This window comes from Staurois parvus, unplaced genomic scaffold (assembly GCF_062004578.1).
Source record: "Staurois parvus isolate SC_StPar_1 unplaced genomic scaffold, SC_StPar_1.0 ptg000073l, whole genome shotgun sequence".
NCBI lineage: Eukaryota > Metazoa > Chordata > Amphibia > Anura > Ranidae > Staurois > Staurois parvus.
In genome coordinates this window covers 760,956-788,955 of record NW_028317869.1, presented here as the reverse complement: position 1 = coordinate 788,955, position 28,000 = coordinate 760,956, and the positions used below count along the sequence as shown (strand labels likewise).

The 28,000-nt window shown below is 44.2% G+C and overlaps 2 protein-coding genes across 2 annotated transcripts in view; one reads left to right on the top strand and one right to left on the bottom strand.

Annotated features, from left to right (window-relative positions):
* LOC149469353 (uncharacterized) overlaps window positions 1-28,000 on the top strand; it is a 76,004-nt gene that overhangs the window by 39,581 nt on the left and 8,423 nt on the right. Inside the window, 1 exon segment of the mRNA XM_089669355.1 lies at window positions 19,629-20,216. Within this exon segment, the coding sequence (XP_089525481.1) occupies window positions 19,629-20,216 (588 nt within the window).
* LOC149469354 (uncharacterized) lies at window positions 3-5,797 on the bottom strand. The gene is made up of 6 exons (XM_089669362.1): window positions 5,599-5,797; window positions 1,076-1,218; window positions 743-877; window positions 500-656; window positions 319-416; window positions 3-239 (listed from the first exon to the last, which is right to left on the bottom strand). Exons 1-6 carry the CDS (start codon window positions 5,795-5,797, stop codon window positions 3-5), a joined length of 969 nt encoding a protein of 322 aa, XP_089525488.1.

Here is a 28,000-nt window from a genome sequence, read left to right as displayed (position 1 = left end):
TGTCAGAAGTCCATGCTCTCTGCCCCACCAACCTTGTAATAGTGAGGGATGGTGTGACCTTCCTGTGTGGAATCCCGGGAATACAGAGGACGGGGACATCTCTCTGGTGGGTTCCTGGTATTAGGTGGCTCCATCATATCCTTGTGTCCTTCTGAAAACTCCTCCATCACTCCATACTCCTCATCCTCCTCTTTATACTCTTCTTTAACATCAATATTATCATCCCCGAGGATTCCACTCTGAAAGATATAATAAAACATTCATTGTAACAAACATTCTCTGTATAAATCACAACTACCAATAATTGTCATCATCTACCTGATGATGGTGAGGGATGGTGTGACCTTCCTGTGTGGAATCCCGGGAATACAGAGGACGGGGACATCTCTCTGGTGGGTTCCCATGACTGGATCCATCTGTAGGAAACACACACACTGACTGAATCCATTGTTTCTATGTGTTTATCAGATGATGGGGGATCTAGGTGGATCCTCCGTACTGCTCTCTCCTTTACAATAAAGTCTCCTCTTACCCGGTGATGTGAGGGGCGGCTGATTGTCCATCATGACGTCCTTGTAGAGATCCTTGTGTCCTTCTAAATACTCCCACTCCTCCATGGAGAAATAGACAGTGACACCCTGACACCTTATAGGAACCTGACACACACAATGATACAGTCACCATCCAGACACATCCCTTGTCTGTTACTGGAGAATGTCCCAGAATTCCCGGCACCGCTCACCTCTCCTGTCAGCAGTTCAGTGATCTCTCTGGTGACTTCTAGAATCTTCTGCATGTTGTGTCTCTCGGGGTTTAGGGAGTCACATGGAGGCACTGTGATGGTCATATGATCACCTGACTTCAGAAGAGGAAATCTCTGTATTGAGGAACCAATAGGAATATCATGTTAGACTCCCAGAATCCTCCTCACCTCTCCGGTCAGGTCTGCGTTTTATTAATAGAGATGAGTGATGTCATGTGACCTCCCAGAATCCTCCTCACCTCTCCGGTCAGGTCTGTGTTTTATTAATATAGATGAGAGTGATGTCATGTGACCTCCCAGAATCCTCCTCACCTCTCCGGTCAGCAGGTAGATGATCTCCAGGGTGAGGTTTAGTATCTTCTCAGTCATGTGACTCCGGTCCTCCTCCATCCTCATTGGTGCCATCATGTGATCTATACAGGTCTCCTTGTAGACAGTTTTGATGAGTTTTAGATCTGCAGACAAGGAATGATAAATGGTTACATAGTCGGTAAGGTTGACTAAAGACACCCGTCCCTCCAGTTCAGCCACAGTGAGTGTATCTGCGTGTCTATGGCACCATCCTCTTCCATATCCCTTTACATTGTGTTCCCTAAGAAACACATCTAAAAGGTTTGTGAAAGTATCTACACTCCCCGCTGACACCAACTGTGGAAGGGAGTTCCACATCCTTACCGCTCCAACAGTAAAGAACATAACACACAGTTTAACCACTTGACCTCCAGAAGGTATTACCTCTTTATGACCAGGTTATTTTTTGCTGTTCAGCACTGCAGTACTTAAACGGCAAATTGCTCGGTCATGCAACACTGAACCCAAATGCAATTTATATCATTTTTTCACCCAAATGAAGCTTTCTTTTGGTGGTATTTGATCACCACTGGGGGTTTTTTATGTATGTAACACACTGCATTGTTACTAATGGCAGATTGTTAAATGGCTACAAGATGGCTGTGCTCTGCAGTTCAGCTGACACAGGAAATTGTACAGCAACACTGAGAATGCTGGGACTTGTATGCTGCAAGCAGGATTTCTTCATTCAGTTCAGCTGACATAGAACTACAGATCCCAAGTCAGTGAGTAAAGGGGCTGGAGCGTATAAAAGGAGAAGAGCCCAGGAGGAGAGGAGAAGAGAGGCAGGGTGCGTGTGAGAACAGAGTGCCGATCCAGGAGGCCTCAGGCTGGATCAGACTGAATCAGAGGATGGAGAAGGGAATTTCCAGATTGTTAATTGTACAGAGAGGCAGGATAGTCAATCCTGCATGTAGGTGGATTGGGTCATTGCCATCGGCACCACTATCTCCATGGGAAGACAGCCAGAAAAGGGGCCCCCCAGCAACAAGGACATCATTTCACACCACTACTTTGAAGGACTGGTGAGAGAGTTCCTAACCCACACCACACCACCATGTGATACAGGTTCCATAGTTGTTGTTGCCGGTTACTAAAGTCCAGGATTCTTACAATACAGACTGCCACATAGAGACACAGTCTCTGTAGCCCAATCAGTGCTGCGGCCTATCTACACCAGAAGCCCATTGAAGTATCACACACAGTATATCAGTCCTAATAGATTCTGTTGTCTGATTGGCAGGAACTGGAAAAAAGTAAAATCATATTACCTCCGGCCTGTTCTACACAAAGTTCCACCAGCCAAGTCTCACACTAAAGGGACATACTTCTGCTGAAGTCTGCTCCCACCCTCCTCAGTTTGAGTAACCACCATACCCAAGTAAACTCCTAGATTGCTGCCTTTATTGAAGGGGAACTCTGCTTGCTGTGTCCTCATCACCAGGGAAGGGACATTTTCTCATGAAGAAAAGGGATGACCCCTCCACTGTACACCAACGTAAAGAGCTCCACCAAAGCCAGCAGAAGAGTCTTTCCTGCATTGGGTGATGGGGTTTATATGGGACTTTCTGCTTGTTGAAACCCTCAGAGAGTTAAGCACTGGCTCTGTTTACTGGGAGCCCACAAGGGAGCTAGCCTAACATTCCTAATCTCCCCTTTTCTGCTTGTTTGGGGAAAGTTCTCTGGGTAGGAGAGAAACAATAAAAATCTCTGAGTCCTGGAGGACAATTTGGTCTATTTAACGTGGTATTGTGCTGTAATATGTTGTTTATTTCTCCTGAACGGTTCATAGTTTCTCACATCAGTCATCGATTCTTTGTGTGTATATTGCTGCTAATCTGACTCTAATACAGACTGATTTACTATTCATTCAATGCTATGTGATTATTGTGTGTTATAGCCAGGGGGGGGACACCTGACCAAGGTATTACAATGGTGTCAGCAGGGGTTGTGCACCAGCCAGGGCTCAGAAGTGAACAGGGAACCCAAAATACTCAGCGACTCTTGAGGGGGTAGTGCTACATATAAATGAAAAAAGACCAACATTAAAAAAAAAACTATATTTTCTACTTTCTGTTATTAAAAATACCTGACCAAATCTCATTTCTTCATAAATTTAGGCCAAAATGTATTCCACTACATGTCTTTGGAAAACAATCCCCAGTAAGTGTATATTAATTGTTGTGTGTGAAAGTTATAGAGTCTACAAACTACGGGATATATACTAGAATCTACGCAGCTTTTAAGCAGCTCTGACTTTCCTACTGCCTATCACATTTCTTGAGGTGCTAAAATGCCAGGACAGTACACACAAGGGTAGATGATGCTTGGAGTAAACTTCCAGCAGAGGTAGTGAGCCAGTCAGCAGCAAATAGCTTCAAACATGCTTGGGATAATCATAGCTCTATACTCAGACAAAACGTTACCAAACAAACCCCCACCCACCTCCCCCCCAAAAGAACTTGCTGGGCCACACAGTTTTTTCTGCCTTCACTTTTCTATGTTTCTAAATTACCTCATTTTTGGAAAGTAGACAGTCTGAGGTATTTTCTGGGAGGCATGTTGAATCCATGGAAGATTTTATTTTTTGCCACAAGTATTTGGGATATGACAAAAATTGTATTTTTCTTTACACAAAGTTGTCACTTTAATGAGATATTTCTCACACATGCCATGGGTATATGTGTAATTACAGCCCCAAACAAGTACAGCCTATCCATGTACAGGGCCCAAAATCCAATCAGCACCTTCAGGCTTTCAAGGGGCATTAATTATTCATTGGATGTCCTGAATACTTATCATAGTTTTGGAGACTCTAAAATGCCCCAATAGTACAAACACCCCTAAATGACCCTTTTTTGGAAAGTCGACACTCCAAGGTATTTAACCAGCGGCATGCTGAGTATTTTGCAGATCTCATTTTATTGTCACAAGGTTTTGAGGAATGAAAGATGAAAATAAAAAATATTTTTTTTTTCATTTTCCAAAAGCCTGGGAGGTGTAGACTTCAACTACCAAATAATGAAGCCATTGTTAACCACCTGCAGAGCTAGACATTGGTACAAAAAAGTGTCTATATATTTATCATTAAATAATGACATTTAATAATGTCAATTGGCTCTATACAATGCTTTTGTTATTTACAAAGCTACTGGAAGAACTGGATCCTTCCTAAAATACCAGGAAGAGATCATCACGGCCTTTTAGTATCCAGAAGGCACTGCGGCCCAAAGCCCAAATCCAGATGCAGTTAGCCGGCTGCATGAGAGGCATTTTCCTGATGTCCTCCCACCTACCTCAACACAAAAGTCGCCCCAAAAATGATGTGTCTGGTAAACATGGAATAAGGGGAGAAACTCCAGGGTACAGCATGGCACAGTGTAGGGGTCCACATAATTCAGCACAGGACAGGTCTCTAAAGATCATAGGTAGTCAGGAAAAATATATATATTTTTTAAATAATGTTATATTGTTACTTTGTTATTGTTAACTGTTATTTGCTTTGCAGGAACACCAGTCAGCTGCAGCATTGATCGGTGTATTCTGACGCTGACACAGATAGGCCTTTCAACAACACCAGAGGCCATGTAAATTTGGACCTTTGTGTCTGAATGGAAGACAGGATAAATACATCACATTTCTCCTTCCATTTTACTCGAGTAGTTCTTCATGCAAAAGCAGAATTCTTCCCCTCTCTAAGTGGGGTGTTACCAAGCCACTGGGGAAAGCCTTTGTGATTAGATCGCATGGTGCCATAGCAGCCAATTTCTTGAAGGAACAAATGTCTAAAAAGTTGCATGCTAGCATAAAGGTTGTCCACGTACAAATGGTACCCCATATTCAACAAGGGTGACAAGTCCCACACTATCTTACCACTGCTCTCCATGTAGTCTGGACATTGGGGGCCATTGCAGCAGAGAACACAGACATATGATGAATCGGGTCTGTGGACCAATATGAGTACAATTCATTCTTTGTAAGGGCCATGTCAAGGGTTAGGCCCAAAAAAGCTTTAAATTCAGAAACCGTGACAGGTTTGAACTCGAATAGGCTGGCAAACTTTGAATTTGCATTGGCAGAGATGTATTGTTGGGCATAAAGATTGCTTTTGTTCACAATCAAATTGTAGAGGTCTTCAGTGAAAAACAGCTAAACAAAATCAAGGGGCGTTGTTAAGTTCTCTGTTTCCACCTGAACCCTGGGCAGTGAATGGGGGGGAGAATGGGTGCTGCTGAATCTTGGGGAAGCCAATTAAGGTTTGCAGGCACCTCTGGAAGGATACTATGGGCTCTACAGGCCTGTGCTTGAATTCTTGGTGGATGCCATTGCATAATGTTATGAGCGCTAGCCGCCTCCCCAGCTTGTACTGCACTTGGGACTCACCACGTCACCATGAAATACTGCAGAGCTGATGTATAAAAGGCTAGGAAGTACTAGGACACTGGTGCTTGTCAATCCACCAAAAGGTAGTGCAGCACTAGTACTGTCACTGTGCTGCATATGGGCATAATCCTGCATTTCTAGCACCTCAGAAACCTGGGAATGGGGTTGGGTGTGCCTGATCTTAAAAGGAACCTCTTCACCATCATCAGAGCTACCTGCTGGGGTGTCACTGCTCTCTACAGGTCCATAATCTGAGTCTGATTCTGATAGTGAGGCTTCCCCTTCACTCTCATCTGTCATGCTGGGAATCCTGTACGCCTCCCTAGGGAACCTTTTTTTTAGACATTTTGGACACTAAATTTACAGGTACTTAGTGGTGACTCTGGGAAAAAGAGCTCCTGGCTAGCAATCAGGGACTGCTTGTGTGCTAGAAATGAAATGACCTGCTAGTGGTAGGAGAGATCAGGCTCAGATGTTGCTGACACTGGTTTTGCAGACAATGTATCAGAGATGGCAGTGATCTGAAAAATTATACTGACATTGCATTTGTTGGGGGGGCTAAACGCAAGTGGTGGCAGTGATCAGGGCTGATCCTGCTAACACTGCATTTATGGGGACATATTCCATCGGGAGATCCATGTGCTCAAATCCCAACAGCTAGTGTATGTATTTATCCATCAGGTGCTAAAGGGGTGTAACCACATATTAACACCAGAAATTCTGAGGCCCCTCTGCACACTGCTATATACCCTTCAAGCAGACTATGCAATACATAGGGATATTTAGTTCACACATATTACATTACATGCTTAAGCCGGCCAACTGCGTCAAAGTAATCCCTCTATGGCCAGTCCTACACAATGGGGAGAGCTACAAGATTCAGGTCTGGCTACTGACCCAACAATACAACAAACAAGCTGGCCAACTGCGTCAAAGTGATCCCTCTATGGCCAGTCCTACACAATGGGGAGAGCTACAAGGTTCAGGTCTGGCTACTGACCCAGCAATACAACAAACAAGAGATCCATGTGCTCATATCCCAACAGCTAGTGCATGCACTAGCTGTTGGGATTTGAGCACACACTAGCTGTTGGGATTTGAGCACATGGATCTCTTGTTTGTTGTATTGCTGGGTCAGTAGCCAGACCTGAACCTTGTAGCTCTCCCCATTGTGTCTTTTCCCCTATGTTGGCATTGTGTCCACAGTAGCATTTGCGTAGGCAGAGCAGAGTAGGACTGGCCATAGAGGGATCACTTTGACGCAGTTGGCCAGCTTGTTTGTTGTATTGTTGGGTCAGTAGCCAGACCTGAATCTTGTAGCTCTCCCCATTGTGTAGGACTGGCCATAGAGGGATCACTTTGACGCAGTTGGCAGCTTAAGCATGTATTGTAATATGTGTGAACTAAATATCCCTATTTATTGCAGAGTCTGCTTGAAGGGTATATAGCAGAGTGCAGAGGGGCCTTAGAATTTCTACCATTCCATCGGGGACACTAGTATAGTTCTGACCGTGACCAGGATACCAGTCCAGAGAAACACTATACTAGTGATCAGCGATTTATAGTGTGACTGTGATAATGTGGCAGCCAATCAGAGACTGGCAGTAACTGACACTGACTGGGGGGGACACTAACTGATGTCATTAGTGACACTAATACAGAGATCTGTGATAATACTGTACACTGTCACTGTACTAATGACTCTGTCTGGGTGACGGGTGATCAGGAAGGCAATCAAGGGGTTCACTGTGTGCCTAACAAGTGTATGTGTGCTGATTGTGCTCCCAGACTGGATGGATTTTCTTCCTGATCTCAGCTCTGAATGGTAAGTGAGATCAGGGAGAAGAAGCAGCCAGATCTTGCTGTGTGATCACTAACACCCTGATCTCTGTGCTGTGGTTGGCCACAATTATCAGCAGGTTCACAGCTCAATCATTGGCTGCAAGCCTGATGACAAACTCATGCTGTGTCCAACCACAGCGTGAGCAGCAAGGGGCGGCGTGCTCTCCTGTAAACCAGGAAGTTGCTGGCAGGCAAATGGTTAAACACTATTTCCTTTGTAAGTGTCAGAGCTGCTGCAGCACTTTCTGTACATCAGAGATACCCTTCACAGGGGGGATTAGGACACCTCCCAGGATTAGAACAACCCCGAGGATTAGGACACCCCCCAGGAGTAGGACATACCCCAGAGTTAGGACATCCACCAGGGTTAGGATACTCCCCTGGATGAAGACAACCCCCCAGGATAAGGACACCCCCATTATTAGGAAACCCCCCAAGATTAGGACACTCCCCAGAAATGTCATTTAAAGGTGTTGGACATTTATAATGTTTCACTTTAACCATTTAAAACCTCCCTGCTCCCGGCCAACTGGATTCCTGCATTGTACATGTCCCTCAGGGTGATTGTCTGACACCCCCTTGTCTATTAGCCCAACTATTGTGCATTGGCTGCCATTGACTTCAGGAAGAATTGAGTTCAGCCAGTTCACTGAGCAACACTGGAACCGAACCCAGGAGAGCTCAGCTCACTCCTATGAGAAGACCACCTCACCACAATGAGGAGAATGTTCCGGCCCCGGAAGTGGGGGATGTTCTGCCCCTGAAGGGGTTAATCTGGGTTCCCCCACTATATATGTGTGTATCATCATCTGCTGGAGATAAAAGACGGCACAGTGACTATGGAGGAAGAGGACGGACATGACTACTGAGGAAGAGGACAGACGTGACTATGGAGGAAGAGGACGGATGTGACCATGGAGGAAGAGGGCGGACGTGACTATGGAGGAACAGGACAGATGTGACTATGGAGGTAGAGGACAGACGTGACTATGGAGGAAGAGGACGGACATGACTATGGAGGAAGAGGATGGACATGACTACGTAGGAAGAGGACGGACATGACTATGGAGGAAGAGGACGGACGTGACTATGGAAGGACGTGACTATGTAGGAAGAGGACAGACATGACTATGGAGGAAGAGGACGGGCATGACTATGGAGGAAGAGGACGGACGTGACTATGGAGGGACGTGACTATGGAGGAAGAGGACGGACGGGACTATGGAGGAAGAGGACGGACGTGACTATGGAGGAAGAGGACGGACGTGACTATGGAGGAAGAGGACGGACATGATGGGGGGTTACTGGGTGTAAATAGAACATAACATCTTATTACCTCCTCTGCTGCCACTTCCACAAACGTCTCCGATCTGCTTCCTGTCTGTACCTGACATCACTTCCTGCCTGTACCTGACATCACTTCCTGTCTTCCATAGAGACTTCCTGTGTGGGTAGAAGTGAGATCCCCACCTTGTGGAGCTCAGAGGAACTGCAGCCCCGAGAAGCGTCTGGTAGTGTGACCCCGGCCTTGTGCTGGGTGTGTATGGACTGTAGATCCTTATAGAGGGGTCACCTCCACTCCCACCAAGGGGGACAGAAATATATGACTGCTCGGGGGAGGGGTTCTGGACCTCTCTGAGCTCCACAAGGTGGGGATCTCACTTCTACCCAGACAGGAGGTCTCTATGGAATACAGACAGGAAGTGATGTCAGGTACAGACAGGAAGTGATGTCGGGTACAGACAGGAAGTGATGTCGGGTACAGACAGGAAGTTCCATGAATAAGGAAGTAGAGAAGAGACATTCCTGGATCTGGCAGCAGAGGAGGTAACACTGGCTTCCGATTGCCCAATGCATAAAATTCAAAACACTAACATTGATGTACAAAGCTGTTCATAATACTGCCCCAAACTACATCACCGACCTGATATCCATCTACCACCCAAAATGTACTCTCCGCTCCTCACAAGACCTCCTACTCTCCGGTTCCCTGGCCTCCTCCTCCCATGCCCGTCTCCAGGACTTCTCCAGGGCTTCCACCATCCTCTAGAACTCACTACCCCAATCCATCAGACTATCACCAACTCTCCTCACCCTCTCTTCAGGGAAGCCTACCCCACCCTCACCTAACTGCTGATCTCCTCCACTCTCCCCACCACTCCATCCCCACAGCCACTTCCTCCTGTATCACCATCCCCTCCCTCCTAGATTGTAAGCTCCAAGGATCAGGGCCCTCGAACCCCTCGTGTATTGTATTGTATTGTTACTGTATTGTCTCATGTACTATCTCCCATTGTAATGTACAGCTCTGAGCATACCCTTTGGCGCTATATAAATACTGTATAATAATAATACGTAGATGAACCCCTTCAGGGGGAGGAGTTGATGATAATATATTTTGCTCCCAAAGCTGACTTACAGGAAAAACAAAATGATGTCTGTAAGTGAGTGCGGAATGTGTCTGACCCCTCCACAGACACGTAGGTGCCGGCCTGATCCGTGGTCACAGGGGCAGTATGAAGACAAGGCGGTTGGTCGCACAAGCAGTGATGTAGGAGATAAAATCCTTTATTGGAATCCTTTACACACAATGTAGTAATAACATGACAGCTCCAGGACAGGACAGAGGAACAGAAGACGCGTCACACCAATACAGGCTTTCATGTTCTATGTAAATAGAAGGATTTGGATTTGTCATTTGCAGACACCTCCCTCCAGGGCTGAGTGCCGGGTGGGATGTTATCATCTTTATGTAGGATTGTTTCATTTATTGTCTCATTATATTGTGGGTGACTCCACCTCCCTGCTTGGACTGAACAAATAAAAGGTGTCACTCATCCTTCCTTATCATGCTGGTTTCCATTTCATATATCTGTGACCTGTCCGAGGAACCACATATATTACAGGGATTGTTGTCACTTTATGTGTCATGATATTAATGATGTCATGTTGTTGTATACTTTGTTATCCCGGATTCCAGACAAATCCTTATCAGCTGTTACAGGTTATTTAAAGCTGTTCTGGACAAATATAAATCAGTAATGACTAAGCCTGTATTGGTGTGACACGCGTGTTCTGTTCCTCTGCTCTGTCCTGGAGCTGTCATGTGTTACTACATTGTGTGTAAAGGATTCCAATAAAGGATTTTATCCCCTACATCACTGCTTGTGCAGCCAACCGCCTTGTCTTCATACTTGTCTGTTGCCTGCCCTGACCTTTCTCCTGATTCCTGGATCTCCTCCTCATCTCTCCTCCATATCCTCTTACACAGCTTTTCTCCACACCTGCAGTGACCCTGGGGGGAGGAAACTTGGCACCAGCACGCCGCCAAATCCATCCCCACCATTAGGGGCTCTGGAGACAATTGTCTGCTATTTACACTCCGTTCCTCCGCACGTCACCTGATCACATGACAGCTTACTTCCACAGATTCCGGACAGATTTCTGGATGGTAAAGGTCAAAGGTCACTCTTCAGTTTAGGAGAGGTAGGACACACCCAGGAACAAGGATTTGGTTTGCATGGGAGCTTCATATAGAGGACCCCTCAAACCTCCCCATCCAAATGTTCCTCCATCCAGAGTCTATATGTCCTATGACATCACACTGACCTCACCAGTCCTCCTCCCAATGTCCCTCCATCCAGAGTCAGAGAATCCTATTGCATCACATTGACCTCACAGCCCCTCCTCCCAATATCCCTCCATCCAGAGTCTATATGTCCTATGACATCACACTGACCTCACAGCTCCTCCTCCCAATGTCCCTCCATCCAGAGTCTATATATCCTATGACATCACACTGACCTCACAGCCCCTCCTCCCAATGTCCCTCCATCCAGAGTCAGAGAATCCTATGACATCACACTGACCTCACAGCTTCTCCTCCCAATGTCCCTCCATCCGGAGTCAAATGGGGCTATAATAAATGGAGACCTGAATGGAGAGGTGAGGAGGATTCTGGGAATATCATTTGATGTGACTATTTGTGTTCAGATGTAGAGTTTTCCTCCTGTGAAGTCTGGAGATCATATGACATCACATTGCCTCCACCTCCCTCCCTGATAGAAGAGAGAAAGAAGAAGAAGATTCTAGAAGTCACCAGAGAGATCACTGAGCTGCTGACAGGAGAGGTGAGCGGTGCCGGGAATTCTGGGACATTCTCCAGTAACAGACAAGGGATGTGTCTGGATGGTGACTGTATCATTGTGTGTGTCAGGTTCCTATAAGGTGTCAGGGTGTCACTGTCTATTTCTCCATGGAGGAGTGGGAGTATTTAGAAGGACACAAGGATCTCTACAAGGACGTCATGATGGACAATCAGCCGCCCCTCACATCACCGGGTAAGAGGAGACTTTATTGTAAAGGAGAGAGCAGTACGGAGGATCCACCTAGATCCCCCATCATCTGATAAACACATAGAAACAATGGATTCAGTCAGTGTGTGTGTTTCCTACAGATGGATCCAGTCATGGGAACCCACCAGAGAGATGTCCCCGTCCTCTGTATTCCCGGGATTCCACACAGGAAGGTCACACCATCCCTCACCATCATCAGGTAGATGAGGAACAATCACTGATAGTATCATTAGGATCTGTACATTATCTGCATTGTTACCATTGATGTCATTTTTATTATATATTCAGAGTGAAAACCTGAAAGATCCTAAAGTTGAGGGTAAAGAAGAGATAAAAGAGGAGGATGATGAGGATGGGGGGATGGAGGAGTCAGAGCTTCTAAAAGGACACAAAGATCTGTACCAGGACACCATGGTGGAGTCATCCAGCTACAGGAACCCACCAGAGAGATGTCCCTGTCCTCTGTATTCCCGGGATTCCACACAGGGAGGTCACACCATCCCTCACTATTACAAGGTTGGTGGGATGGAGCATCTAGAACATGGATTCATGGTGACAATGTGTGGAGTTTTTTATGTGACCTTATATTTTACAGATGATATTTTCTCTCATTTTCTTGATTTAGAGTGGAGATCCAATCGATATAGAATTTGAGGTGAAAGCAGAAGAAGAAGAAGCGTATGTGAGGGATGAACAGCAGTCTATGGAGGAGGATGGAATAACGGGGACATTTATAGAGGAGGACACTCCTACAGAGATCAGCACAGGTGGGTCATGAACACTAAATCCATTCCTCCACCCATACTGCTCACTGATTGGTCCAGAGTAGGGCGGGGACTGGGTGATATCAGCCTGTAATCCCCTGGTCACTTTCCTGAGCTGTGTTCCCCGTCCTGTATTCCTGGATTTCTCTCGGATAATCTTCCTTCTCTGTGCTGCAGACACAATTTATGTCTCTAGACTGGATTTATGGAGGTTCTGGGGTTCAGCTGGCAGCATAATGTTGATTTTTACTCTAAGCATTGCATAATGTAGGCACCCAGGACATGTGACTGGGGTCTCCTGCCTTGTGCCTGACTCCTCCAGGGGACCTTCTCTGTTATCTGCTGGCTGTGCCGGGTGGAGGGATATGTCTGTAGTGTCTCAGACCCAAGTCACTGAGTGCAGTCTCAGGAGATGGGAGGCAGCGGTGTGGGACCTACATAGTTACATAGTTAGTCTGGCTGAAAAAAGACATTCCGTCTAGTTGAACCATTAAAAATAAAAGTTATAATCCGACACCCACAGCTGATCCACCAGAAGGCAAAAACCCAGCAAAGCACGATCCAATCTGCTCCTGCAGGGAAAAAATTCCTTCCTGATCCCCCCGAGAGGCAATCGGATATTCCCTGGATCAACTTTCCCTATAAATGTTATATCCAGTTATATTCTGTGTATCCAAGAAAGAATCCAGGACTTTCCTACAGCAATCCCCCCTTATGTATTATACATGGAGATCATATCCCCTCTTATGTATTATACATGGAGATCATATCCCCCCCTTATGTATTATACATGGAGATCATATCCCCCCTTATGTATTATACATGGAGATCATATCCCCCCTTATGTATTATACATGGTGATCATATCCCCCCTTATGTATTATACATGGAGATCATATCCCCCCTTATGTATTATACATGGAGATCATATCCCCCCCTTATGTATTATACATGGAGATCATATCCCCCCTTATGTATTATACATGGAGATCATATCCCCCTTATGTATTATACATGGAGATCATATCCCCCCTTATGTATTATACATGGAGATCATATCCCCCTTATGTATTATACATGGAGATCATATCCCCCCTTATGTGTTATACATGGAGATCATATCCCCCCTTATGTATTGTACATGGAGATCATATCCCCCTTATGTATTATACATGGGGATCATATCCCCCTTATGTATTATACATGGGGATCATATCCCCCCTTATGTATTGTACATGGAGATCATATCCCCCCTTATGTATTATACATGGAGATCATATCCCCCTTATGTATTATACATGGAGATCATATCCCCCTTATGTATTATACATGGAGATCATATCCCCCCTTATGTATTATACATGGAGATCATATCCCCCCCTTATGTATTATACATGGAGATCATATCCCCTTTATGTATTATACATGGAGATCATATCCCCCCCTTATGTATTATACATGGAGATCATATCCCCCTTATGTATTATACATGGAGATCATATCCCCCCTTATGTATTGTACATGGAGATCATATCCCCCCTTATGTATTATACATGGAGATCATATCCCCCCTTATGTATTATACATGGAGATCATATCCCCTCTTATGTATTATACATGGAGATCATATCCCCCCTTATGTATTATACATGGAGATCATATCCCCCCTTATGTATTATACATGGTGATCATATCCCCCCTTATGTATTATACATGGAGATCATATCCCCCCTTATGTATTATACATGGAGATCATATCCCCCCTTATGTATTATACATGGAGATCATATCCCCCCTTATGTATTATACATGGAGATCATATCCCCCTTATGTATTATACATGGAGATCATATCCCCCCTTATGTATTATACATGGGGATCATATCCCCCTTATGTATTATACATGGAGATCATATCCCCCTTATGTATTATACATGGAGATCATATCCCCCCTTATGTATTATACATGGAGATCATATCCCCCTTATGTATTATACATGGAGATCATATCCCCCCTTATGTGTTATACATGGAGATCATATCCCCCCTTATGTATTGTACATGGAGATCATATCCCCCTTATGTATTATACATGGGGATCATATCCCCCTTATGTATTATACATGGGGATCATATCCCCCCTTATGTATTGTACATGGAGATCATATCCCCCCTTATGTATTATACATGGAGATCATATCCCCCTTATGTATTATACATGGAGATCATATCCCCCTTATGTATTATACATGGAGATCATATCCCCCCTTATGTATTATACATGGAGATCATATCCCCCCCTTATGTATTATACATGGAGATCATATCCCCTTTATGTATTATACATGGAGATCATATCCCCCCCTTATGTATTATACATGGAGATCATATCCCCCTTATGTATTATACATGGAGATCATATCCCCCCTTATGTATTGTACATGGAGATCATATCCCCCCTTATGTATTATACATGGAGATCATATCCCCCCTTATGTATTATACATGGAGATCATATCCCCCTTATGTATTATACATGGAGATCATATCCCCCTTATGTATTATACATGGAGATCATATCCCCCCTTATGTATTATACATGGAGATCATATCCCCCCCTTATGTATTATACATGGAGATCATATCCCCTTTATGTATTATACATGGAGATCATATCCCCCCCTTATGTATTATACATGGAGATCATATCCCCCTTATGTATTATACATGGAGATCATATCCCCCCTTATGTATTGTACATGGAGATCATATCCCCCCTTATGTATTATACATGGAGATCATATCCCCCCTTATGTATTATACATGGAGATCATATCCCCCCTTATGTATTATACATGGAGATCATATCCCCCCTTATGTATTATACATGGAGATCATATCCCCCTTATGTATTATACATGGAGATCATATCCCCCCTTATGTATTATACATGGAGATCATATCCCCCCTTATGTATTATACATGGAGATCATATCCCCCCTTATGTATTATACATGGAGATCATATCCCCCCTTATGTATTATACATGGAGATCATATCCCCCCCTTATGTATTATACATGGAGATCATATATCCCCTTATGTACTATACATGGAGATCATATCCCACCATTGAACCCTCAAGATCCTTCTCCACCATTGACCCCCCCCAGATACATTTCCACCATTGACCCCCTATATCCCTCTCCCCCATTGAACCCCTTCAGATCCTTCACCATTGACCTCCCCTGATCCTTCTCCACAACTGATCCCCCCAGATCCTTCTCCACCATTGACTTCCCCAGTTGTACCCCCCTAGTATGTATGGTGCATATTCTTGGCCCCCAAGTGCAGAACCTTACATTTATCACCATTAGCCCTCATTGGCCCCATAGCCCCCCAATTACACAGAGCATTGAGGTCGGCTTGTAAGTTGGAGACATCCTGTAAGGACGTTATTCCCCGGCACAGCTTGGTGTCATCTGCAAAGACTGGAATGGGATTTATAATCTCACACCCCATATTGTTTATATATATATTAATAAGTAAGGGGCCCAACACTGATCCCTGGGGTACCCCACTAATAACACTGAACCCTTGGGGTACCCCACTAAAAACACTGAACCCTGGGGTACACCACTAATAACACTGAACCTTGGGGAACCCCACTAATCACACTGAACCTTGGGGTACCCCACTAATAACACTGAACCTTGGGATACACCACTGATGACACTGAACTTTGGGGTCCCCCACTAATAGAACTGAGCCTTGGGGTACCCCACTAAAAACAATGACTCTTGGGGTACCCCTCTAATAATAATGAACCTTGGGGTACACCACTAATAACACTGAACCTTGGGGTACACCACTGACACCCCCAGACCATTCAGAGTATGAATCATTAATCACTACTCTCTGAATACAATCTTTTAGCCAGTTTTCTATCCATTTACATTCAGATTTTTCCAGTCCGTAGACTTTACCTTACATATTAGCCATCCCTCTGTCCACATATACCACGTCCACAGCCACCCCTCTGTCCAAGTATATCGCATCCACCGCTACCCCTCTGTCCAAGTATTCCATGTCCACCGCCACCCCTCTGTCCACGTATACCACGTCCACCGCCACCCCTCTGTCCACGTATACCACGTCCACCGCCACCCCTCTGTCCACGTATACCACGTCCACCGCCACCCCTCTGTCCACGTATACCACGTCCACAGCCACCCCTCTGTCCAAGTGTACCACGTCCACCGCCACCCCTCTGTCCAAGTGTACCACGTCCACCGCCACCCCTCTGTCCAAGTGTACCACGTCCACCGCCACCCCTCTGTCCAAGTGTAGCACGTGCACCGCCACCCCTCTGTCCAATTGTACCACGTCCACCGTCACCCCTCTGTCCAAGTGTACCACGTTCTAAGCCACCCCTCTGTCCAAGGATTTGGTCACCTCCAATCTAACCTGTTTCATGATGGTTTAATCCCAGCTCACCTCTACATGTTGTCTACAGTAAACATTTAAGCTTCCACTGATTACAGAATACTAATACTGTGAGTCCTGACCCTTATACTATATAACTTGTACATTACATACTCCTGACCCCTGCACTATATACTCTGTTGTACATTACATACTCCTGACCCCTGCACTATATACTCTATGTTGTACATTACATACTCCTGACCCCTGCACTATATACTCTGTGTTATACATTACATACTCCTGACCCCTGCACTATATACTCTATGTTGTACATTACATACTCCTGACCCCTGCACTATATACTCTATGTTGTACATTACATACTCCTGACCCCTGCACTATATACTCTATGTTGTACATTACATACTCCTGACCCCTGCACTATATACTCTGTTGTACATTCCATAGTCCTGACCCCTGCACTATATACTCTATGTTGTACATTACATACTCCTGACCCCTGCACTATATACTCTATGTTGTACATTACATCCTCCTGACCCCTGCACTATATACTCTGTTGTACATTCCATAGTCCTGACCCCTGCACTATATACTCTATGTTGTGTATTACATACTCCTGACCCCTGCACTATATACTCTATGTTGTACATTACATACTCCTGACCCCTGCACTATATGCTCTATGTTGTACATTACATACTCCTGACCCCTGCACTATATACTCTGTTGTACATTACATACTCCTGACCCCTGCACTATATACTCTATGTTGTACATTACATACTCCTGACCCCTGCACTATATGCTCTATGTTGTACATTACATACTCCTGACCCCTGTACTATATACTCTGTTGTACATTCCATACTCCTGACCCTGCACTATATACTCTATGTTGTACATTACATACTCCTGACCGCTGCACTATATACTCTGTTGTACATTACATACCTCTGACCTCTGCACTATATACTCTATGTTGTATATTACATACTCCTGACCCCTGCACTATACATTCGGTTGTACATTACATCCTCCTGACCCCTGCACTATATACTCTATGTTGTACATTACATCCTCCTGACCCCTGCACTATATACTCTGTTGTACATTACATAATCCTGTCCACTACACTATACATTCTGTTGTACATTACATCCTCCTGACCCCTGCACTATATACGCTATGCTGTACATTACCTACTCCTGACCCCTGGACTATATACTCTATGTTGTACATTACATACTCCTGACCCCGGCACTATATACTCTGTTGTACATTACATACTCCTGACCCCTGCACTATATACTCTATATTGTACATTACATACTCCTGACCCCTGCACTATATACTCTATGTTGTACATTACATCCTCCTGACCACTGCATTATATACTCTGTTGTACATTCCATAGTCCTGACCCCTGCACTATATACTCTATGTTGTACATTACATACTCCTGACCCCTGCACTATATACTCTATGTTGTACATTACATCCTCCTGACCCCTGCACTATATACTCTATGTTGTACATTACATACTCCTGACCCCTGCACTATATACTCTATGTTGTACATTACATACTCCTGACCCCTGCACTATATACTCTATATTGTACATTACATACTCCTGACCCCTGCACTATATACTCTATGTTGTACATTACATACTCCTGACCCCTGTACTATATACTCTATGTTGTACATTACATACTCCTGACCCCTGCACTATATACTCTATGTTGTACATTACATACTCCTGACCCCTGCACTATATACTCTATGTTGTACATTACATACTCCTGACTTCTGCTCTCCCCCCACTTCTATATCTACACATAATATGGATTCTCTTTTGTTCCCCCCATTTCCTACCATTTGGACATTTTATATAGGATGATGTGATTGGAGCACAGACTTTTACATGGTGATAATAATGTGATAACATCCTCCAACTTTGGACCCTTAAACAGAAAGTGATAATGGGGGAGGAGTCAATACCCCAATGATGGTGTTCTTCAGGATCAGTCCAGTCTTCATCTTGGTTGTTCTCCCCCCATCCTCACTCTCTGACCTCTGGTGGGGCTCAGCCCCGCTGTTCTTCATGACTAAATCATGGACTAAATAAGGAAGTGCAGTACTTCTTGTGTTGGGAAGATGGCGATGAGTGATAGAGGGGGTGGGGACCCTTGTCCTATAATCCCCTCATCACTGTCCCTCCTATAAAAGACAGTTCTGGTTGTTTCCTCACTCTCTGACTAAGGTCCATGAATACAGAAATGACCTGGTAGGAGATCAGAGGAGCCATTTCCTAGTTCCCTTGAGGGTGGAATTGTAAGCTCCTCAGAGACCAAGCTGCCTGATGTGGGCGGAGTCCTGGTTTGGGGGAACCAATCAGCTCCTGTCTAGTAATCCTCTTTGTCTTTGTATTTTAGTCCATGGCCGGGAGATGAGGAAAACCTCCGAGGATTGTCTCACTTTGTCTCCAGACTGGAAAGTAGATGATGAGGACATCACACAGTATAGTCCAGGAGAAAACCCGGCTCCCTCCAATGTCCATCTTGCACCACCCAGTGTAGATGGACCATCAGATTCCTCGTATCCTGAGGAACCTCAGACTGTGCGGGACCGGGCCGGCCTTCCAACAGGGAAGAGGTTCTCCTGTACTGAGTGTGGGAAGGGTTTCCAGCATAAATCGCATCTTAATGTGCATGAAAGATCTCACACGGGAGAGAAGCCATATTTCTGTACTGAGTGTGGGAAATGTTTTTCACACAAGTGCCATCTTTACACACATCAGAGATCTCACACGGGGGAGAAGCTGTATTCCTGTCCTGAGTGCGGCAAATGTTTTTCACGGAAGTTCAATCTTTACACACATCAGAGATCTCACACGGGGGACAAGCCATATTCCTGTCCTGAGTGTGGGAAATGTTTTTCACACAAGCCCTATCTTTACATACATCAGAGATCTCACACAGGGGAGAAGCCGTATTCCTGTCCTGAGTGCGGGAAATGTTTTTCACGGAAGTCCAATCTTTACACACATCAGAGATCTCACACAGGGGAGAAGCCGTATTCCTGTCCTGAGTGCAGAAAATGTTTTTCAAAGAATTACGATCTTTACATACATCAGAGATCTCACACGGGGGAGAAGCCATATTCCTGTCCTGAGTGTGGAAAATGTTTTTCACGGAAGTTCCATCTTTCCAAACATCAGAGATCTCACACGGGGCAGAAGCCACTTTCCTGTCCTGAGTGAGGGAAATGTTCCTCGCTGAAGTCCTGTCTTCCTGTACATCAGGGGTCCCACACAACCCTGGAGGTGTATTAGTGCCTTGCGTGCCGGAAATGTCTTCTAGATGAATGTTGCTGGACATCCCAGCTCTCATGTGGGGAAGAAGCACACCCTGATATACACCTCAGATATACTCCATGGATGATCTTCATCATGGAAGAAACAGTTGATAAGGAGATGAGGTCCCCAAAGACATGGATGAAGTGCAGTAAATGTCGGGGTGCAGAGTGGTCAGTAGATCCTGGAAATGAAGGACACAACTTCAGCCCTTCTTGGGTGTCGGAGTTGCGTTTCCTGATAATGATATAGCGGGTTACAGAGCTAGAAGCCTGGAGAGTCCAGATCTCGTTATCGGGGAACTTTACACAGACAACAAGAACTTCTGAAGTTGATGTCCTTCATTTCAAGGCTCTACAGAACAGTGGTGACCCCGAAGCGTCTCTCTGTCTTCAGTCCATCCTTCTCCCATCCCCCAACAGGAGGGAAGGAGAACTCCGCCCCAAACTAAAGGGGAACTTTCCTCTCATTATTTCCCTTGGCTTTTGTGTGGGTTTGGGTGGTTGGAGGAGTGCGGCACGAGAGGGAACACAGCTTGTTGTTCTATGTCTACATATGGGGTCTGGGTAGAGGGGATCCACCGGAAAATATTTCTACTCTTTGATTTTGTGCAAATCGTTTCTGTTTTCACTTTGAAGGTCGATATTATGTGTGGTTTGTAAAAGGGATTGGCCCAATAGATACCACCCCACTTAGAGAATAGATGAACTAATATGACCAGCATTCATTCAGCCATGTCACATGTTGGTCTTTTCATACAGTGATTTCCTATGATCATTGGCTCCATCTAGTGGCAATAATGTGGTATTAAACTGTTTTTCCTGATTGAGGTATTTTGGAAGTAATACATTATTATGGCCACTAGAGGGAGCTGACGATTATAGGAAATCACTGAGTTTATTAAAATATGGCCAGAATTTGTCACAGCTGGACACATGCTTGTCACACTCCCCCAATATATTTTTTGCATAGTCCCCTTAGTTTACTATGTTAGGGGTAATTTCGTACAAAGACCCGAGATCATACATTTTCAAACATTGAAGATATAAATTACATAAAACCACAGAATTAAACCAACCATTGATTTAAAACCAAAAATACCTCATTTGGCCATTAGATGACGCTAAGTATCCTAGCAATTAGCAACATCTAGTGTCCAAAGTGTCAGGGAACACCTGAACAATTGATTTAGCTGACTAAATCAGTTGTTCAGGTGTTCACTGACACTTTGGACACTAGATGGTGCTAATTGCTAGGATACTTAGCGTCATCTAAATTCCAAATGAGGTATTTTTGGTTTTAATCACAGTGTCTCCAATACAAAAAATGATTTATAAAAATAACTTAATCTGAAAAATTCTTTAAGAACTCAAACAAGATCTGTGTAGGTATAGACTGCAGAGTATGAAAATCAATATTTATTTACATAAGTCACTTACAAACACCATAAATAATAGTCAGATTGTGATTTACACTGACACTAAGATGTTTCTGTAAAAGCTCTAAAATAGAGTGAATTAAATTCAATAATTAGTCTCCCTGTAAACATCATAACCAATAAAAACGGACAATAATCTGTCTCCTGCAGAAGGAATAAACTATGCAGAATAGTCCACCAGTATGGCCTAAGAACAGGAACATTTTTATAAATGACTTAACTTGAAGTGATGTTATCATGGGGAGAGTTATTAGGTTACACAAAGGAATGTGGCAATTGACTTACTAGTCTAAGCAAGCAAAATCAACAGAAAATATATAATTACCCTCCAAGTATCAGGTCATCTTTTTGGAGAACTGATGATCAGACTCAAAGATGGCTGCCAATTAACGGTTGGGATTGAGCTTCCACAAAATGGTGTCTCTTCTTCAGTTGATGAGTGTCTTTAGATGATCTGAGTGTGAGATGATGTCTACCTTCCAGATGGCTGTGTAGATGGTCCTCCCTCTGTGAGTGTTCCTGCCGGTTTTATCTAGTTATGACTAATAGATTCATCAAATCTGAATAAACCTGGCCAGGAGGTGGAACCTGCTCTGTGATTGGGGAATCTGATTATCTAACCCATGTTTACTCAAGCATTACCTCCCATGGCCACTGGGTGTCATCCTTGGATAAGAATTGTGGGGTCTGAGTTTATTTGGGGTCGGAATTAACTAATCTGTGATCGGGAAAAATGAATATTTCACTATAACAAATTGGCCCTTGTGAAATCTATAGAATGCCTTGGAGAGTAGATATTATTCCTCATTTACAATCATTACGTTTTGGAGTAACAGTGATTAAATGGAGAATTGTAACTATCAGGAGGTTGGATTACATAAAGCGATTAGAATAATAGTTGTACACACAGAGGAGAGATAATAAAAGAATAATTTGTATTCTGATCTACTGATTGATTACGGCTTTGGTAGCATGCATACAATATTCCTAACAATACCGATAAACTCCAACACACCAAATATATATCATGGGATCACAAATCAACAAACATACTATAATATACGTCCTACATTCTTATGAGACAATCTGGTATTTTATCCCCATCACGTCTTTTCATATAGCATGAATTATATGGAAACATGGAGGTTCCTTTTTGTACCTTTTCACCAAAACAAAATGAGTCTCAGCAGTGTTACTGGAGTCACCTTGTTACATAGTTACAGAGATCATCTGGATGGAAAAAAGACACCAATCCATCCAGTCCAACCAACAGAAAAAACAAAAATGTATGCAGTAAGTAGTACAAGCGCCTAAGTATATAGGTAACAAGCTGCTATGCACAAAAAAGGTACCAATATCACCCTAGGAAATAGCAATGTATATATAAAGTGCAGCGCTTGATGTTAAAACCAATGTGTGTAAAGAAAAGAAAAGAAATCCTTATTAAATTGTAAATATATATAAATAAAAGTTCAAAAGCCGAAGAAGATAGTCCAGCAAATCAATATAAAGATATAAGTGCTCAGGTGACTTAGAGACCCGGTACCCGTGTGGTAGTGATAAGGCAATGCGCACTCACTGGACGCGCATAATAAATGCGGTTTTGTGTATAAATAATCCAGATGTCATCTGATAGTGGGTGGTCCTCCCTCTGTTGGGTATGAGGCTGATGGTTCTCTTCCACTAGGGGTCCCCCTATGAGCTCCTGGTAGGTGGTATCCCTCTGGTTAGGCTGGGTAGCAGTAATCCATCCCGGGAGTGTGTCTGTGGACTAAAGTACTCCCCCTTCTCGCCAGAGATTCTGGGCAGCAGCACGCAAATGTCATCACAGCTGGCTTTCCACTCTAATGCAAGGTGGATCCGTTTACCCTGAGTTTATTCTTGATCCAGTGCTGTGCTCTGCTGCATCTCTTCTTTCTTTTCCCTGGTCCCACTAGAGCAGTGGTCTCCAAACTTATTGGTTGATGGGTGGAGGGAAGTGAAACATAAAAAACAAAACACACAAATAGAACATTACATGAGGAAATGCACATCTTACTGTAAAGGTCTCAGTAATCTATAAACAGAAGAATCCAGAATAGAACTCTCACAGATCTGCAGCTTTGTAGAGTTAGCATTCATAATACGCGGCTCAAAAAATGAAAGGAAGACTTATTAATCAAAGTCTAGCATCAAGTCAATGAGACTCCTGAGATATTGATCTGGTCAGTGAAGTCTCAGAGGGGGTTGTTCATCAGTTTCAGCTGCTTTGGTGTTAATGAAATTATCAACAGGTGCACTAGATGGGCAACAATGAGACAACCCTCAAAACAGGAATTTACAGGTGGAAGCCATTGACATTTTTTTCCCTACTCATCTTTACTGACTGTTCTTCACTAGTTTTTCTTTTGGCTAGGGTCAGTGTCACTACTGGTAGCATGAGGTCATACCTGGACCCTACAGACGTTGCACAGGTAGTCCAACTCCTCCACGATGGCACATCAATACATGCCATTGCCAGAAGGTTTGCTGTGTCTCCCAGCAAGAGCATGGAGGAGATTCCAGGAGACAAGAGCATGGAGGAGATTCCAGGAGACGAGCATGGAGGAGATTCCAGGAGACAAGAGCATGGAAGAGATTCCAGGAGACAAGAGCATGGAGGAGATTCCAGGAGACAGGCAGTTATTCTAGGAGAGCTGGAAAGGGTCATAGAAGTTCCTTAACCCACCAGCAGAACTGTATCTGCTCCTTTGTGCAAGGAGGAACTTCATGAGGGTGGCCTGAGGGCCCAACATCCTCTAGTGGGCCCTGTGCTCACTACCCGGCACCATAGAGCTGGATTGACATTTGCCATTGAACACCAGAATTGGCAGGTCCAACACTAGTGCCCTGTGCTTTTCACAGATGAGAGCAGGTTCCCCCTGAGCACATGTGACAGACATGAAAGGGTCTGGAGAAGCCATGGAGAATGTTCTGCTGCCTTTAACATCATTCAGCATGACAGTTTTGGTGGTGGGTCACTGATGGTCTGGGGAGGCATATTCATGGAGGGACGCACAGACCTCTACAGGCTAGACAATGGCACCCTGACTGCCATTAGGTATTGGGATGAAATCTTTGGACCCATTTTCAGACCCTACACTGGTGCAGTGGGTCCTGGGTTCCTCCTGGTGCAGTGGGTCCTGGGTTCCTCCTGGTGCATTGGGTCCTTGGTTCCTCCTGGTGCACGACAATACCCGGCCTCATGTGGCAAATGTGTGCAGGCAGTTTCTGAAGGATGAAGGAATTAATACCACTGAATGGCCCCCATTCTGGCCTGACCTAAATCCAATAGAACACCTCTGGGATGTCATGTTTAGATTCATCCAAGCTGCCTGGTTGCACTTTAGACTGTCCAGGAGCACAGTGATGAAATCCCCCAGGACACCATCCATGGTCTCATTAGGAGCATGCCTCAACATTGTCAGGCATGCATGCAAGCATATGGGGGCCATACAATCTACCGAGGACCATTCTGAGTTGCTGCAATTAAATTTCGGTAAAATGGACTCGCCTGCTGCATCATTTTTTCTTGATTTTTGGGGTGCCTTTGAATTCAGTTCTCTGTAGGTTGATCATTTTCATTTCCATAAAACAATGGGGCATCCTTACATTCCTAACACATTACCCAGCCCATGTCAGTATAGATATCCAGCAGGAGATTTTTCCTCATTGAGATCTGATGGGTTTTCAAAGTGTTCCTTTCATTTTTTGGAGCAGTGCGTAACATAAATGTAAGGGTTGGGTAGCTGAGATGTGAGGTGATCAGTAGAAATATGTAATTGTGAATCTAGTTTTATTCCATGTTATTACAGATAAGTGTTCAGTATTCGGTCAGAGACATATGTTCACCAATTAGCATCTGAAAGGACAGAGCAGCTTTTAGGGTAGAGGTGTCACCTGGATGCCAATACAATGTTGTCACCTATGTAGCCAGAGTTTGCCACCTTCTTGAACCTAGAAGAAGAATCCTAGTCATTTCGGCTACAAGAGTCAGCAGGAGACCGTGAGAAGGCTCCGAAGTTTCTGTCAGCTTTGATTTATATCCACAAATCAAAGGAATGTATTTCATCTCATAAAAGCTAGAATATTTGTTGCAGAGAGATGAAAATACTTCCTTCTGATTGGACACACTGTAGGCTACATCTGCATGTAAAACTGTATTTGTAGCCCCTGTGAAATCCCAGAGAAACACAGGAAACAGTTCTATGGTGCCTGATTGCAACAGCTGAACAGCGATTGGTTCTGTTGTGTTCGGACTAACACACTGGTGTCGGAAATTCTATCCCTGACCAAGTGATCCAAACCATTCCTGGCCCATTCAGCTCTGGGCACTTCAGAACCCAGAACATCCTATGGGCTGCTACAGGAACATCCCCCAGGGTTGATTGGCCAAGGGCTAATGTGCAGCCCACATCCATATTTCAATAAATTGAGTACCCTGAGATATGGACGGGGTGATTCGTACGGAGCCGGTTCCATGTGACTGGTGAATCGTGGACTTTCTCTGACTTGCTCCAGTCTCAGGATAAATCTTGGTAAAAGTTTTATTTCTGTTTTTATTCCCTTTTATTTTATTGTGAATAGCCAATTGTGTGTCTTTTTGTATTTTCTGCAACTTTTTTTCTTTGTACATATTTAATGCACTGCCCACTTTTGGGATATTAAATCATAAAATGAATAAGTGACTTCTGTGTACTAAGCTCGGGCTCATATCTCCGGAGAGATTGTTGTATTGTAGAGTCTATGTGCTCAGTCTAAGTTCATTGCCAATCTGTATGCAATTGTACTGTGTGTTGGCAGATTGCCTGCAGATTGTAACATAGATCTGCCAGACGGAGATCTGTGTGTGTGTGGTGGCCCAGTAGACCAGTCTGTGGACAAACTGTTGGGTGGTGGCAAGCTACCGTGTGTTGTGTGTCTAATGTGGGGGTCTGTGGACAGTTGAAGAGTGATTAACACCGGGGTTCTAGCTTGTAGGATAGCTGGAGGAATCCTAGAAGGGTGTGCCAATTGCTAGACTGCTCCTCAATCCTTAGCGTGCACCAGATTGTATATAAGATTCATATCTGCCTGTGTGTGGTCAGCCAGCTGGATTGGAGTGGAGTCTCCCTCTAGTGGTTGCCAGAGGTAATGCGGGCTGTGAAAGGGTATCCTGTCCAGTCTTATATGCTGAAAGTCCCCCTCATTCCCTCTTTATCCCAAGTCATGGGCGGACCACGCCTTGGTTAGCTAGTCGTCATGGGCGTGCATTTTATCCGTGACACAGTGTATAGTCCATGATGTGGGACTTCTCTTGTCCTCATTACATTGGAGGACAGAAACTCTTCCATTGTGACCTTTATTCCCGAGCTCTCCCAGAATCCCTCAGCTTGGAATAATGGCCGCTGTGTCTGCAGAAACGTAGAGAATACTTCCATATACCGCATCTCTTCATCTTGTTCATCCTTCTCGTTGGCAGAACAATGACATCTCAGCTAGACTGGAGGATGTGGGGACCACCACGGGATTATTTGGTGTTTGTAATCCCCTCCCCCCTTGTTCCTGCACTGAGGGGTCCCGGCTTCCATTCCTTCTCTATACACAGAACTAAATACTTCAGTTGGGGAAAAGTGTGTCCCTTGCGGGACTTGAGACCTGAAAATGACCCTTGTCTATTATTTGGTATAATAACTCCCATGGTTCACCCCGGGGAAACGAAAATATGATCTTCCTCATAGAAATTCTAACAAAAGGCAACATTTTCCATTTTAAGTCAAAAATCATTTTAAATTGTTCCCCATTCACACAGAAGGAATGTACATGCTTTGTCACTGAGCGCACTGCTAGACAAATGTTTTTATGAATAGACCCCTAAATGTCAGGAGATATAATATATTCTATTATATTGTATTATGTTATGTTATGTTATGTTATATAAAGACGGGAAGTATGGAGCAGATAAATGAACAGACCTCCTAGTAATGTCATTACCAGGCTGCAGCTAGGGGGAGCTCTAATATTTGAAGTGTTCCCACAGGAGAGTGATTCCTTCTAGCTCACATATACTTTTTGTATTTCTAGTAAAATTGGACTTTTGAGGTAGAAGATTATACATTGTAGCGCCCTCCTAGTTCAGCCAGGGGGATCTGCACCCTATTGGTTGGTCAGAAGCTGCTTAGCAGCTCAGGTGTGATAGCCAGAGGGGTCACAATGTGGTCAGGGGGGCTGAGATGAATATATAGGTAGTGCAGCGCTAGACAATAATATCACATAGACAAATATAATGGAATAATACAA

What these genes read in the sequence shown, in the direction of transcription:
- LOC149469354 (XM_089669362.1), bottom strand. Translation starts at nt 5,797, where the DNA reads ATGACAGATGAGAGTGAAGGGGAAGCCTCACTATCAGAATCAGACTCA. An exon ending in TCTACCTGCTGACCGGAGAG is followed by an intron (nt 878 to 1,075) that starts GTGAGGAGGATT and finishes TCCTCAATACAG; the next exon opens with AGATTTCCTCTTCTGAAGTC. An exon ending in CCATCCCTCACCATCATCAG is followed by an intron (nt 240 to 318) that starts GTAGATGATGAC and finishes TATATCTTTCAG; the next exon opens with AGTGGAATCCTCGGGGATGA.